Source organism: Somniosus microcephalus, chromosome 18, assembly GCF_052327205.1.
Source record: "Somniosus microcephalus isolate GS21.2 chromosome 18, FLI_Smic_1.0, whole genome shotgun sequence".
Classification (NCBI taxonomy): Eukaryota; Metazoa; Chordata; class Chondrichthyes; order Squaliformes; family Somniosidae; genus Somniosus; species Somniosus microcephalus.
This window is the reverse complement of record NC_141004.1, coordinates 17,774,655-17,790,512: the sequence shown is the minus strand read 5'-3', so window position 1 is coordinate 17,790,512 and position 15,858 is coordinate 17,774,655. Positions and strand designations below refer to the sequence as shown.

The 15,858-nt window shown below is 45.8% G+C and overlaps 1 protein-coding gene and 1 non-coding gene across 6 annotated transcripts in view; one reads left to right on the top strand and one right to left on the bottom strand.

Annotated features, from left to right (window-relative positions):
• Nucleotides 1-9,499: 9,499 nt before the first annotated feature.
• Nucleotides 9,500-9,572, bottom strand: trnak-uuu (transfer RNA lysine (anticodon UUU)). The gene has a single exon. It is a non-coding gene; the product is annotated as a tRNA-Lys (tRNA).
• A 381-nt stretch (nucleotides 9,573-9,953) lies between these two features.
• zc3h11a (zinc finger CCCH-type containing 11A) overlaps nucleotides 9,954-15,858 on the top strand; it is a 38,355-nt gene continuing 32,450 nt past the window's right edge. For 2 of the 5 annotated variants that reach the window (XM_086011125.1, XM_086011121.1), the window contains exons 1-3: nucleotides 10,025-13,996; nucleotides 14,815-15,034; nucleotides 15,675-15,794. In XM_086011125.1, the coding sequence (XP_085867251.1) occupies nucleotides 14,981-15,034; nucleotides 15,675-15,794 (174 nt within the window). In that variant the 5' untranslated portion in view covers nucleotides 10,025-13,996; nucleotides 14,815-14,980. The other 3 variants (XM_086011122.1, XM_086011124.1, XM_086011123.1) reach the window with 3 other exon arrangements.

Below are 15,858 nucleotides of genomic sequence, written 5' to 3'. Positions count from 1 at the left end.
AGCATTGCTCTCATCTTTGTGCTGGTTTCTTTTATGGAACTTGAATCTTTCTGCTATCAGCAGCGGTGTAGGGTTTAGGTGTTCCTGTAAGATATTAACAATCTCCTCAAAACTTTTCTCCATTGGTTTAGCTGGGGTAATTAAATTCCGCAATAGGCCGTACGTTCCCGCGCCCATCAAATTTAATAATACCGACGCCTTCTTTCCATCGGCCACCTCATTTGCCTTGCAGTACACTTCAATTCTTTCCACATACGTGGTCCAGTCTTCTACCTCATTGTCGAAAGCAGTGATACTGCCACTTTTCGGCATCTTGGGTGATTTAAAATGGCGCCTCCCGTGCTTTTTCTTCTTCCCCAATGGAATAAAATGGTGCCTCCCGCGCTTTTCCTTCTTCCCCTTGCTGCCACGCTGCTCCTAGCGTTCTACAGGGTAATGGCGGTGACCCGCGGCTTCGGCGCGTCTCACTTTCCTTCCCCTCGTTTATTTTCTCTCCGCTGCCCGGTTCTTGAGCACCGACCGCGCCCTGTGCGCTCCACCCTCTCTCTCTCTTTTTCCTCCCGGCGACGCTGCGCGGCCCCTTTTGCAGAGCCGCTCGATCGAGCTCGAGCCCGCCGCAGTCCGGAAGGGTCAGCGCACTACCTGCTACCAGCACGATTTGCTGGAACACCTTAACTGGGGAGCCAAGCTCAGCTCTCCACAGCCTCTCCCACAATTCTCTGAACACCGATGGATCCTTGGGCGGTTGCCCGCGGTCGACGCCCGTTGCTCAGACTTCGACCTCCAAGAAACTTCTTCTCAGGGTGAGATCCCCGTGAGGTGATGCAACACTGCCGGTGAGTTCGAACTTGCTCGTTGCCACTGTAAAGTCCGCGCCTCAATAATACACGGACTTCGGGAGAACAATTAAACAGGTATTTTACTGAACAGAGGGTAACGTCAGACTGAAGTACAGAAGCCTGCTAGGGCCTTTTATACAGGGGTGGTCACTGCCGGTACTGCAGTATAAAATCAGTTCTTCCCTTAAAGGTACATACACAACATCCCCAACCCATATTCACGGCCAGCCCCTTGACCTTGCCATCTCTCGTGGCCTCGCTACTCCCATTGTGTCAATCGCAAATAAGGCCATCTCTGACCACTTCCTCATATTGCTCTCTACCGCCGCGCACCCACCCCCTCACCCCCACCCCCAACCTTACTTCCTTCTGTGTCCGCTCCGGATAAAATTCTCTCCCAACTCTTACAAGTGCACTTATGAAATCCCAACTGTCCAACCATTGGCCCTCCATTCACCATGACATTTCTGCAGCTACCGATCTGCTCAACCACACCCTCAGCACCACCTATGATGCCCTAGTCCCTATTAAAACAATTGCTCTCTCTCACCCTGGCCGTTCCCCCTGGTACAGCCCTCATCTTCGCTCCCTTAAGTCCAAGGGACGCAGGCTTGAACGGATATGGCGGACAACTGGTTTAGCAATTCACCGCCAGATCTGGCTGGACCACACAAAGCACTATCGGGTCCCGCTCTCGTCTGCCAAAATGTTTTGTCTTTTAATCCTCCTGTGAAGTGCCTTGGGACATTTTACTACGTTAAAGACGCTATATAAGTACAAGTTGTTGTTGTTGATAGGAATAACATTTGCTGTTCGCCAGTCCTCTGGCACTATTCTTTTTTCTATTGATTATTATCCTTGTGCTTAATTTCCTCCAATGCCTCGCCTCTCCCTATCTGTGCCATCCTTCAGTATTAAAACCAGCCACACACCCCCTCCCCACCCCCAAACTCTCTATTCCTCTGACCCCAGCCTCCTGTCCATCATCTCCACCCTTCACTCCCCTATTGGCAGCCATGCCTTCAGCTATCTAGGCCCCATCCTCCAGATTCCCTGCTTAAACCGCTCTGCCTCTCCACCACCAGATCTTTATTTAAGACCTTCCTTAAAATACATCTCTTTGGCCAAGCCTTTAGTCACCCCTTTATTTATCTCCTTCTTTGGTTTGGCATCCATTTTGTCTCTTACACCTCTCTGAAGGCCTTAGGATATTTTCTACAGTGCATGTTGTTGTTGAGTGTTTCAAATTAAAATGGCTCAGTAACAGAACAACAACAACAGCTTGTATTTATATAGCATAGTAAAATGTCCCAAGGCATTTCACAGGAGGATTATAAGACAAAAAAATTGACACTGAGCCACATAAGGAGAAATTAGGGCAGGTGACCAAAAGCTTGGTCAAACTGGTAGATTTTAAGGAGCGTCTTAAAGGAGGAGAGAGAGGTAGCGAGGCGGAGAGGTTTAGGCAGGGAATTCCAGAGCTTAGGGCCTAGGCAACAGAAGGCACGGCCACCAATGGTTGAGCGATTATAATCAAGGATCCTCAAGAGGGCAGAATTAGAGGAGCGCAGATATCTTGGGGGGTTGTGGGGCTGAAGGAGATTACAGAAATAGGGAGGGCCGAGGCCATGGATGGATTTGAAAACAAGGATGAGAATTTTTTAATCAAGGTGTTGCTTAACCGGGAGCCAATGTAGGTCAGCGAGCACAGGGGAGATGGGTGAACGGGACTCGGTGCCAGTTCAGACATGGGCAGCCAAGTTTTGGAGGACCTGTGGTTTATTGAGGGTAGAATGTAGGAGGCCAGCCAGGAGTGCATTGGAATAGTCAAGTCTAGAGGTAACAAAGGCATGGATGAGGGTTTCAACAGCAGATGAGCTGAGGCAAGGGTGGAGACGGGTGATGTTACGGAGGTGGAAACAGGCGGTCTTAGTTATGCTGCGGATGTGTGGTCGGAAGCTCATTTCAGGTTGTGAACAGTGAACAGAAAGGGGGCTTTAATGATGCACCTCTCTATAAACAGCATCACTGGAAGTCTTAACTATATTTATACGTACTCGGTACACTTCTATCAACGTGATTAACTCAGCAAGCAGACTGCAGTAAGCTCCTCCCCCACCATCCTACATCTCAAGTGTCTTTCTTCTACTTCCTCTTCAATGGTTATGCAATGCCCCCTCCTGGTAAGGTGGAGAATTGTTCCATGGGCTTTGCACAAACTGGGATTATGTGAAATCGTGGCTAGCAATCGGAATAATTCATCTGTGCAACTTCTGATCCATACAGAGGTAGATAAAATAATGTGTTCACAAACTCACTAGAAATAGTGACCGTAGGACATTGAACGTGAACTATTTCATTCACATCACAAGATGGAGGTTGAAGTGTTTGATATTTCAGACTTCAAGGCCTCTTTCTCTCATCTGTTTGTCTTTATTGTCTTTATCATAAATTTGTCGACTTTTTGGATTCTCTACACACCAGCTGCATAGAATTACATAGAATGTACAGCACAGAAACAGGCCATTCGGCCCAACTGGTCCGTGCCGGTGTTCACGCTCCACACAAGCCTCCTTCCTCTCTACTTCAACTAACCCCATCACCATATCCTTCTATTCCTTTCTCCCTCATGTACTTATCTAGCTTCCCCTAAAATGCATCTATGCTATTTGCCTCAACTACTTCAAAGATGTTAAGGTTAGATTAATTTTAAATCTGAGACTGATAGATTTTTTGTTAACCAAAGGCTTAAAGGGATGTGGGGCATGGTCATAGATCAGCCATGATCTCATTGAATGGCAGAACAGGCTCGAGGGGCTCAATGGCCTCCTCCTGTTCCTATGTTCCATGTGGTAGCGAGTTCTGCATTCTCCCCACTCTCTGGGTGAAGAAGTTTCTCCTGAATTTCCTATTGGATTTATTAGTGACTATCTTAAATTTATGGCCCCTAGTTTTGGTCTCCCCACAAGTGGAAACATCTTCTCCACATCTACCCTAAGCCCACTTCATAATTGTAAAGACCTCTCTTAGGTGGCGTCAACCCTTAGCCTTCCCTTTTCTAGAGAAAAGAGCCCCAGTCTGTTCAGTCTTTCCTGATACTTCTAACCTCTCAGTTCTTGTATCATCCTTGTAAATCCTTTTTGCACCTTCTCCAGTGCCTTTATACCCATCTTGTAATATGGAGACCAGAACTGTACACAGTTGATCTACTGCGGTGTTGGAGCCCTAGTGTCATATTTGACCCTGAAATGAGCTACCGACCACATATCCGCAGCATAACTAAGACCGCCTACTTCCACCTCCGTCACATCACCCGTCTCCGCCCTTGCCTCAGCTCATCTGCTGCTGAAACCCTCATCCATGCCTTTGTTACCTCTAGACTTGACTATTCCAACCCACTCTTGGCTGGCCTCCCACATTCCACCCTACGTAAACTTGAGGTCATCCAAAACTCGGCTGCCCGTGTCCTAATTCGCGCCAAGTCCCGTTCGCCCATCACCCCCTGTGCTCGCTGACCTACATTGGCTCCCAGTTAAGCAACGCCTTGATTTCAAAATTCTCATCCTTGTTTTCAAATCCCTCCCTGGCCCCTCCCCTCCCTATCTCTGTAATCTCCTCCAACCCCCCCCCCCCCCCCGAGATATCTGCGCTCCTCTAATTCTGCCCTCTTGAGCATCCCTGATTATAATCGCTCAACCATCGGTGGTCGTGGCTTCTGTTGCCTGGGCCCTAAGCTCTGGAATTCCCTGCCTAAACCTCTCCGCCTCTCTTTCCTCCTTTAAGACGCTCCTTAAAACCTACCTCTTTGACCAAGCTTTTGGTCACCTGCCCTAATTTCTCCTTATGTGGCTCGGTGTCAATTTTTTTGTCTTAAAATACTCCTGTGCAGCGCCTTGGGACGTTTTACTACATTAAAGGCGCTATATAAATACAAGTTGTTGTTGTTGGAGTGAGGTTTCCGATTTTTTGGCTGAAGACAATTGAAAGGGGAAGCAGCAAAACAAAGCAAACGCGGTTTGGAGAGCAAATTTCAGGTGGGAGCAATGCACGGGAACCCAGGATTGGAGAATCAAAGAGGGACGTAGGGCTGGAGCTAGGATGGGAGGAGGGTGCGGAAGGGATTATAAAAGGGGGCGAGAATTTGGTACATTGGGAGTCAGTGGAGGTCAGAGAAGACAGGAGTGATGGGTGGACAAGACCTACTGTGGGATAGCAAAATACTGCAGATGCTGGAAATCCAAAATAACAACAGAAAATGCTGGAAAAACTCAGCAGGCCAGGCAACATCCGTGGAGAGAAATAGAGTCAACGTTTTGGGTCAAACCCTTTGTCAAGACTGAAGAAGCACAGGAAATGAAACAGATTAAAAGGCCAGTATGGGGGCTGGGAGAGAACAAAAGAGAAGTGAAGAGACATTAAGAGGTATTCAAAACGAGACGAGATGGTGATAGGACTAGTGGAGACAAAAGACGGCTCTAGATTAGGTGTGAAATGCGCTAGCAGAATGGGAGACAGCTGCCATGTGGAAGAGGAAAAAAAAGTAAGGGGGGGGAAACCAAAACAAAGGTGTGGATAAAAAATATAAGTAAAAATGTAATAGGGGCCGAGGTTATGATCTGAAATTGTTGAACTCAATGTTGAGTCCAGAAGGCTGTAAAGTGCCTAATCGGAAGATGAGGTGCTGTTCCTCGAGCTTACGCTGAGTTTACGTGGAACAATGCAAGAGCCCGAGTACAGTGAGGTCTGAGTGGGAATGGGGCGGTGAATTAAAATGACAGGCAACCGGAAGCTCGGGGTCATCCTTACGGACTGTGGGACAGGATACAGGCAGCAGCGTTTTGACAGAGAGAGTAGCTGCAAAAACGTTCACCTGCCTTCACTCTTTGCAGGCTTCTTGTTCTTCCCTGCTCCCTCCTCACCACATCATTGGTGGCCCATCCTTCAGCCGCCTCGGCCCCGCACTCTGGAATTGCTCTTTAAGTCCCTCCACCTCCTGCTTCTCCTTTAAGACCCCCCTTTAAAAATCACCTCCTAGCCCTCCTAATCTTTCCTTCTTTGACTTGGCATCCATTTTCCTTACGCCCCTGGGAAGCACCTTCAGACAGTTTGCTACGTTAAAGGCGCTAATATAAATGCAAATTGTTGTGGCTGTCTTCCTAAGCTGGCTGTGTATTTTCTGTCTTTACTTCAGTTTTCCAACACATGTTGGTTTCTTTTTTCTTCTTTTTATCTCTGCTGGCAAAATAAAAATTTTGAAAAATTTTTAATTAATATTTAATTCGCTATTCTTTAAAATCATTGGAGCCACTCCTAAATAAGCAATACTGCAAATTGTTGAGTTTACAAAGAATGTTCCTTGCAGTAACCATAAGTAGCTATAAATATACCAGCCCTGATTGTAATGGGTCTTATTTCATTATTGTGTCTCACCAACAATCCCACACAGTTACCAGTTTGACATCAATATATATGACAGCCAAGCCACTATTGCTATTTGAGTCAGAATTGATGTGAAAAGACTACTGAGCTCTTGGTTTCAGTATAAAACAAGGCTTTCATCAACTGTTTCACAACCATGAGATTCTAATTACATCACTAGTTCCTGGTTACAGAAACACCCTGAGCAAGCTGGGCCCACACCCGAGTATTTATACTCCTTGGACGGCGCCACCAGCTGGCCGCCCAGTGTTACTTCATGAGTCATGATAAGATTCATGGCAAGAACTTTAATCAGTAGGTTCACTGGATTAATTCAAACACACTGAATTAACAACAACAACAATTTGTATTTATATAGCACCTTTAACATAATAAAACATCCCAAGACGCTTCACAGGAGCGATTATCAAACAAAATTTGACACCGAGCCACTTAAGGAGATACTAGGGCAGGTGACAAAAAGCTTGGTCAAAGAGGTAGGTTTTAAGGAGCATCTTAAAGGAGGAAAGAGAGGTAGCGAGACGGAGAGGTTTCGGCTGGGAAGTTCAGAGCTTAGGGCCCAGGCAGCTGAAGGCACGGCCACCAATGTTGGAGCGATTAAAATCAGGGATGCTCAAGAGGGCAGAATTAGAGGAGCGCAGATATCTCGGTGGGTTGTGGGGCTGAAGGAGATTACAGAGATAGGGAGGGGTGAGGCCATGGAGGGATTTCAAAACAAGGATGAGATTTTGAAATTAAGGCGTTGCTTAACCGGGAGCCAATGTAGGTCAGCGAGCACAGGGGTGATGGGCGAACGGGACTTGGTGCGAGTTAGGACACAGGCAGCCGAGTTTTGGATCACCTCAAGTTTACGTAGGGTAGAACATGGGAGGCTGGCCAGAAGTGTGTTGGAATAGTCAAGTCTAGAGGTGACAGACTATAATTAACATATCATTAATTTTAGTGCAGGTATGTCTGTTTCACAGAATCAACCGTAACAATACAATGGTTGGAGAAATTATGATTTTGAATATTTAAACCAGAGATAAATCCATGTTAATCCTCTAACCTTTAACCACTCTTTGCACGAGAATGTTCAAAGGGGAAAAGGTAGAGGGGGGTGGGGGGGTTAAAAATAAGGATACAAGTTCTCTCTGCAATCATACAGGTGAAAATGGTCATTCGGCCCATCAAAGAACTCAATCAAATCTGTGCTGGCTTTCATTTATTAACCCACACTTTTCCAAGTGGGAATTAATTTTGTCCGGGGGGTGATTTTAACCCTACTCGCTCAGCAGAAACCTGCCAGGCGGGCAGTTAAAATCGCCCTGGCTCTTACCTGTCCGAAAGCCGCCACGATCACAACATCTGCAATTTTAACCCACTCTCCTGAGCAGGCAGCAAGGACACACACCTGTCCTTCTTTACATCTGCATGTCGCAGTCTGACAGGACAAGTTGACAAGGCTGTTAAAAAAGGCATATGGGATCTTTGGCTTTATAACTAGAGGCATAGATACAAAAGCAAGGAAGTTAAGCGAAACTTTTATAAAACATTGGTTCGGCCCCAGCTGGAGTATTGTGACCAATTCTGGGCACCACACTTTGGAAGGATATCCAGACCTTGGAGAGGGTGCAGAGGAGATTTACTAGAATGGCACCAGGGATGAAAGACTTCAGTTATGTGGAGAGACTAGAGAAACTGGGGTTGTTTTTGTTAGAGCAGAGAAGGTTAAGGGGAGATTTGATAGAGGTGTTCAAAATCATGAAGTGTTTTGATAGAGTAAATAAGGAGAAGCTTTTACCAGTGGCAGGAGGATCGGTAACCAGAGGACACAGATTTAAGGTGATTGGCAAAAGAACCAGAGAAAACATGAGGGAAAAGATTTTTACCCAGCGAGTTGTTACAATTGAATGCGCTGCCTGAAAAGGTGGTGGAAGGAGATTCAATAATAACTTTCAAAAGGGAATTGGATAATTACTTGAAGGGAAAAATTTTGCAGGGCTCTGGGGAAAGGGCAGGGGTGTGGGATCAATTGGATCGCTCTTTCAAAGAGCTGGCACAGGCACGATGGGCCAAATGGCCTCCTTCTGTGCTGTATGATTCTATGATTACACACAATCTGCCTCTTCAGGTGGATGTGAACAATCCTATGACACTAGTTGATGAATCTCAGGAGAGTTCTCCCGGAGTTCTGACCAGCATTTACCGATCAACCAGCATCACCCAAAACAAATTAACTGGTCATTTATCTCCTTGCTGTTTGTGGGACCTTGCTGTGTGCAAATTGGCTGCCGTGTTTGTCTACATTACAACGCTGACTACACTTCAAAAAGTACTTAATTGGTTGTGAAGCTCTCTGAAATCATTCCTTAGTTATTTTTCTGCATTGAAGCCTTCCACTTTCTCTTAGGTCTCGCACTAACACCTGCTGCTGAATTTATTTACAGCTGTCCTTTCTGCCCTTGCTTTTCCCAAGCTTGCCGTTTGCACAGCGTGAATTTTCCCTTCTCCCTCGGCCTTCCTGTTATAATGCCAATGCCTCGCTCTCCCTCTTGTGAGCATCCATCCCTAAGGGTTTCCTGGCTCTCTCTTCTCAGCCCTTTGATTCTTATTGTTTTTAGACTGGGCACTGGTGATCGTGATTGCCAAACCTCCAGGATTATCCTGGAGTCTCCAGGAATTAAAGATTAATCTTCAGGATAAGACAGGGAGAAGAATCACAGGGGGCGTTAAAAAATTATATATTTTTTTCTTTGAAGGCTTTTATTAGTTATAACTATATTGTAGACAGGGTGAAAAAAGAGTGATTGACTGCATGGGGCGGTTGGAATCGAGAAGTCATATGCTGAACCCTCCAGGGATACATCGAATCAATCTTGGCAATCCTACTGCTGGTACAAGGGTGCCAATGAGGAAAGCGTGACCAAAATCAATCCTAAGAGAAAGTGGAAGGCTTCAAATCAGAGAAATAACTAAGGAATGAGTTCAGAGAGCTTCACGGCCAATGAAGTACTTTGGGGAAGTGTGGAGTGGGGAAAGGCTGGGGCCTACGCGAATGATGCCCCGGATGTAGGACAGCAGAGTCTTGGCTGCGGGTTAGATGGGTTAAACCTTAACTGAATTGAAATCGCTGTTTAGCATTTTATAACAAATTTTGGCAACAATACAGTGCTTTTTTGGAGAAATTCTATATTTTCTAAATATATTTTAAATGCACTGAATTAAAGCATAAAAACTAACGCCCGAACAGGGACTTGAACCCTGGACCCTCAGATTAAAAGTCTGATGCTCTACCGACTGAGCTATCCGGGCCCTGGAAGAATTGCTGCTCATTGGTTATTAAAGGCTGCAGTTGCAGCTGAACGGCCTCTACAAATATTATTTAGATTGTAGGTCCTCAGTCACTAAAACTGCCAGCATCGTGTCACAAAGTACACAGACCAAAATCTGCGACAATTTTATTCAGTGTCGGCACACTAAGGATTATTATTACTTTTAAAAAAAAGCAGCCAGCAGAAGTTAGCTACTGGCACAGGGAAAAGCTCACTGTGAGAGTTTGACGGTCGCCATCTTTAGTGCGGGCAGGTGCTATGGGCATCGCCGGCGTGCGCCATCTTTGACGCTGGCTTCCTCCCCGGCCTGGTGGTGGCCATCTTTAGTACGGGCAGTTAGGGCGAGCGCATCCGGCGTGCGCCATCTTTTTTGCTGGCTCGGGCGGCGGACGGTCGACGAGAGAGAGAAAAATAAAGAAAGGTCGAGGGTTTTTTATTTTAAATAAGCCGCGGAGCGCCCGGTTCTATTGGTACTTTTATTAAATAAAAAAGCATTATTTGCCGCGCTAGTTTAGTCACGCTAACCCGTCGTAGGCTGCGCGGGGTTGGGGTTTTAAAAGGGTTTTTCAGTGTGAACGGCGGGTAGGCCGCGGAGCCTCGGCCCTCGCCTGAACCGGTTACTCGTGGGAGGAGGTACCCCCGCACCCAGCCAGCTGGTGGAGAGACTCGGCGGGCAGGGAGGCCGCGGCCGTGCTGCAAGAACTCCCATCTGGGAAATATTTAACCTTCCTGATTTTTGGGGGGGATTTTTATTTTTAAATTGTGTGTCTTGGAATAAAAATTCTCTCTCTTTCCCCCCCCCCCCTTAATTTGTATTTTTTTTACCTGAAGCATCAGGTGTGGGGGTTTTTTTGCGGGGGGGGGAAGGTTAATGAATGAACTGTTTGGGTTTTGTTTTTGGTCCATGTGTCACTCCAGCCTGGGCCCATGGGCCCCAGGAAATCCAGCCTCACTGGGGATCTGACCTAGCAACAATGTCCCCCTTTTTTCCTTTTGGTTGGGGGGGAACTATTAATACCAACCCAGGTTGTCAATTTATAAACATCCAACCTGCCTGCTGCATTTTGTGAAGTTTGCATCCTGAACTCCCCCCGCCCCGGATTGTAGAAATTTGCAGCACAGAAGGAGGTCGTTCGGCCCACCGTGCCCGTGCCGGCCGGCCGAACGAACAAGAGCCATCCAAGCCCAGTCCAGCTCTTGGTCCGTAGCCCTCGCAGGTTACAGTGCTTCAAGTGCCTATCCAAGTACTTTTTAAATGCGATGTGGGTTTCTGCCTCTTGCCACCCTTTCAGGCAATGAGTTTCAGACCCCCACCACCCTCTTTGGGTGGAAAAAATGTTCTCCTCGACACCCCTCTATTCCTTCTACCAATTACTTTAAATCTCTGCCCCCTGGATGATGAGAATTGTCTTGTCATTCCTTGATAGAGCCCCCTTCATGACGGCGATGAGGTGTTTGGGATTTGTCCCTGGCATAACCTGATTCTTTTGAAAGGCGTTCCAGTTGCTACCTAAATTAGGGTTTGTGAAATCCAAACCCGGTCCTTTCTGAGAGATGGGGTGGAAAAGAATTGCTCTTCAAAAAATTGTGATTCAGCTCCAGCACAGACATGTGCTGAACATTTTTGGGTCGTTGCCATTTGATACAGATCCACTTGGTATTTTGCCACCTGCATTCTGACGGCATGTTTTTGAATTGAGCAACGTAGCATATGGAAGGCAGTCTTTTACTCGCATTTAAATTGATTGCACTTGGACTGACTTTTTTTTTACAATCCTGCCACGTGAGATTGCACAGCAGAGTTTGTGCAGTGGGTGATGGTATGATTTAGTTGTCAGGTAAAAGTAAATGGTGTTATTTCAAGTAACTGGGGGGGGGGGGAAATAAAGTAAATAATCGAGATACTTCTGATCGGTATATTAAATGCAGTTGGTTGCAATGTTACAGCTTCCGAATGCTATCTTTGTGTCTTGTGCCACTGAATTTTTTTAAGGCCCATGTTGAGCGCTAGCTAAATTTGGTTCTATTGAAGAGGAGTTCCTGACCAGAGTATTCTGCAGATGAGCTCCCTTTGATAACCTGCTTTTCCTGTCCCATCAAAACTCAGCATCTGACCGAAACATGTTCTAACCGTAGAACCACATGTGTGTGAGATGCCATGGTTTTTGCAGCTTCAGAGAAATACTTAATTGGTCCTGGGGAACACCTTCTTCCCATTGCGTTTTACTAAACTTGTTATCTCCCCTCCCACCCCAAGCTGTATTTGGGTTTTGCACGAATGTCTCCAAAAACAGGGCAGCATCCACCAAGATTTGTGATTAAATGTCCTTTTCCTGTGGCGTCCCAATCAATTAATATCCTCTTGTCTGTAGGACTCTGCAAACTGACCGTGCGTCAAACAGGCGCAATTTAACAGCAATTGTTTGCACAACTAAACCGATTTTGGTGTAGTACTAAACCAGTAAAACGCAACGGGCACTTAAATACCATAGAGGGGCATTGTGCGTTGTTATGCCTATCATTTCCAAAATGGCCATTTTACTTATTTTGATCAGAATTTTATTTTTGCTCCCTGTGCTCGTGCCCATCCCTCAATCTGGTGGTAGTCCTGGGAGAAGCTCGGTAATGGAGCTATTCTTGTGGGAGACCTATTCCGGAGCGTGGTCTATTTTTGGAATGTCAAGTAATTAACCAGACGCTGCATCTTTTGTAAATGCACCTTGTCTTCAGATGGAGACCCAGGCCACCAGCTTCTTCATTGCAGTCGCCTCCAGAGGTCACTTCACCCCAAAAGTAATTCATTGCGTGAAGCGCTTTGAGACGTTTGTGTGACGAGTCGCTTTATAAACGCAGCTCTTCATTAGGTTGCCTTATGTCAAATGTTTCCAGACCCACGTTTTCTCTGCCCCAGTGCATAGATGTCATGACTGACCAGCTTACAGCGCCCAAATCACTCTTTAAACACATCATTCCCTGAGTTGAAAAGTGTTTTTATGATTGATGGGGGGAAAAAATGTGCTCCCATCAGTGGGTACAACTGCCATTAGCAGAATTCTTGACCCACTCCCTGTTGACACAACTTAACAGAATCCCTCCATTTGGACCCAAACTAGTTTGGTTCTAATCCCAACCCAGAGCCAAGGTGCTCCTTCTGAATGCAATGTTAGTAACTCCTAATTTTAGCTTTGGTATTTCTTTATTGTTTGCTGTGTTTGAAAACTAACTGGTTGTAGCTAACTGCGGGTATTAGCGGTGGAAGTATTGAAACTTCCTAATTTAAAAGCTGTAGTATCTCCTTTTGCATAGTGTGCTTCTCGATCCAGTGATCTGTTGATGTTGATCATGAGCTGCGGTCATTGGCGAGGATATTTGATTCTATGATCAAGTGGGGGCATTGTGCTTCAAGCACTGTGTTCTTCTCTTCCCTCTGCCAAAATTGAACCCAGTCCCATTCTTGCAGAAATGGTGCTTTGCCCAGAGAGCTGTACTGCCTTCACAAGATGAAGAAGCTGCAGTGCCTTCCTGTCAGCAGGGCTTCTACTGCATACTGCTAGACGTCTCGGGCATAATGAACTGGGTAATCATTTTGGAGGCGTTGTCTCCGGGTAAACTCCTGCAAGTTCCGATTCTCTGCGAGAAGCTGTGTCAAACCCCTCAGGTGGACATTTGTGGGCACTGAATCCTGGCAGGACATTTGCAGTGCCCGCTTTGGCGCACGCAAGAGCTGGTATTACTATCCTTTGATCACATTCAGAGGAGTTGTCCAGGCAGAGGTGGCATATACCCCCTATTGCAGGGTGTGTTAAGTCTGTTAGCAAATGGGGATACTCCAGTGGAAATCCAACGTGTTTTTGTTGGGTGATGGTTGGGTGATGCTACCACATCGAAGCATGCCGGGGACACTGCTTACAAATTTGGGGAGGTTGTTTGTTGTGTTTTTCTTCAATAGGTGCAGCTGTCCTGGAGAAGCAGAGTTGGACCCGTGTGTGTTTGGTAGTAATTAAATTAGCCATTTTGCACCACAAAAAAAAAAATCCGTAATCCAAAGCCATTCAAGGCTGCGGAATCCCTTGGAAGATTGTAGAAAGAATGGGATATTTTCCCATCCGCTGTAAGTGTAGCAGCTGCCCGGCTACATGGTTAGGAACTTTATCGGAGGAGTTGATTTTTAATCCCTGGCTTCCTGCAGTTCAACAGAGCAGAAGATGGACTCATTCTAACACCTTCAAGTAGAGTATTTCTAAGGCACTTTGTGTATGCAGATCGCAAATATTTCTACCCAGTGCGTGAAGATGGAGGTGATACTGAGCCATTTATAACTGACGGATTCAGTCTTGGTTGGCCTGCAGGGACGCATCGACTGGATGTCTGAAGAAAAACGCCTATATTGCTGACCATTCGAAGGTACATCAACTGCTCCCTTCTAATCGGGTCACCCTCCTTCCCTAGCGCAGCATGGGCTTGCAGCAAGTACATAGTGGCTTTAATATTCCCAAGTCCATGTGGAATGAAAGACACCCTCCAAGTATTCACCTTGTTATTGGTTTACATGTTATTCATAGTATGCTCAGCCCAGTAGCCCTTGCAATAATTCATAGGGCTGGTGATTGGAACGGGTATCTTCATGCTTGTTGCCCACTGAGTATTTTGAGGCATTTAACCATCAAATTTGAAATATTGCATGTGAAATACCTGTACGCCCATTACACACCTACTGTGTCCTCCTACATTGATGCATTTGATAAATTTTCCTGTGGGTTGGGCTTCCTGCAATTTGCTGTCGATTAAAGTCAGGTTGCTGTTTTGAAATCTTTCATTGCGAGCCACTGCTCGGTGATTGAATTCCTTTCTCTGATTGTATCCCAGCTCTGGGCCGTGCATCCCCAGCTGGGATTTCTCCAGGCCTCACACAAGAGCCTGGTGTTTTGATTCAGCCGTTTTATTTCTCGCCGCCCCTTTTTTTTTTAAAGCACTGCAACATGTTTTGTAGCAAGAGAAAGTATCCTCAGATAGGGAATGGATGGAAACTGTTACGCAGGTTGTCTCTGGTGGACCAGTCCTTTTGCCTTAATCCCCTTTTCTGTTTAGTGGTCCTTGATCTTGGGCCACTTAATTGAAGAAGTTAGTGCAATTCATCAAATCCTATACAGCAGCTACATTACAGCATTGTACCCGCTTGTGCAAATCGCTCACTTGGCAATTTTGCTTTTCTTTTGGTTCAGATAAAGGGTGAAGACGGATCCAGAAGATTAGCGTCCTATCGTCTCTCCTAGACGGACTATCTTGCACTGCGGCGCAACAGATAAGAGTGCGGAAAAAGATAAGAGTGCGGAAAAAGTAACAGCAAAAGTCTTTGTTTGATTTGGGAGGATCTGTTATACTCCAGCCATGACTCAGCAAGGAGATGATTGCTACTTTTATTTTTATTCGACATGTGCCAAGGTTAGTGTGTACCATTTTGAGCGAGTTTTCGGGGAGTTAGCAGACAGTTCTGAATGAGATAGACCAGAAGAAAGCGAAAAGAATCTATTGTTGTGATACGGTCAATCCGTAAGAGCTATCTTGTGGTATGTTTCTCCGACAGCATCTTTCCAATTGACTGGTCAGCTTTAGTAACTAGTTACTGTACACTACTGAATAAATTGAACAGACGTACTTTAGGCTTAATGCCATAAGTCCATGATGGTGCATTTATCATTGAGGATTGGACACCAATGTAGAATATTATGGGATTTTTTTGGGGCAAATTTTACATTGTCTGAAAATTAGATTTTCCGAAATATAATTTTTTTAATAAACAGGCGGTGCAACAAAAAATGTAATTGACTTCGTTTTACCGCTTTACACAGCATCAACTTTAGAAACTGTCCTGCCTCTCAGTGCTCGAGTACCATTAAGAAAGTGTACCGAAAAGGGCCTACTTTGCATTGATTCCTTGTGGTATATCTGTACTTGTATGTTAGTGTCACCCGTAATTCAGTGAAACAAAGTGTATTCGTTCAGCAGCGCTTGTATTAATGAGACAGGAAGTCCAGCCGTTATTTTTTTTGTCTATTTATCAAACTTACTTTTGCTTTGACAGGGCGACAACTGTCTTTTCCGTCACTGTGAGGCGGCCCTCGGCAGCGAGACCATCTGTACCTTATGGCAGGAAGGCCGTTGCTTTCGGCAGGTCTGCAAGTTTCGTCACATGGAGATTGATGTAAGTTGCCAAGTCGTGAAGCTTCCTTGTAAATACGTGCAGGTCAGCTTTTCTGTGCATGCAT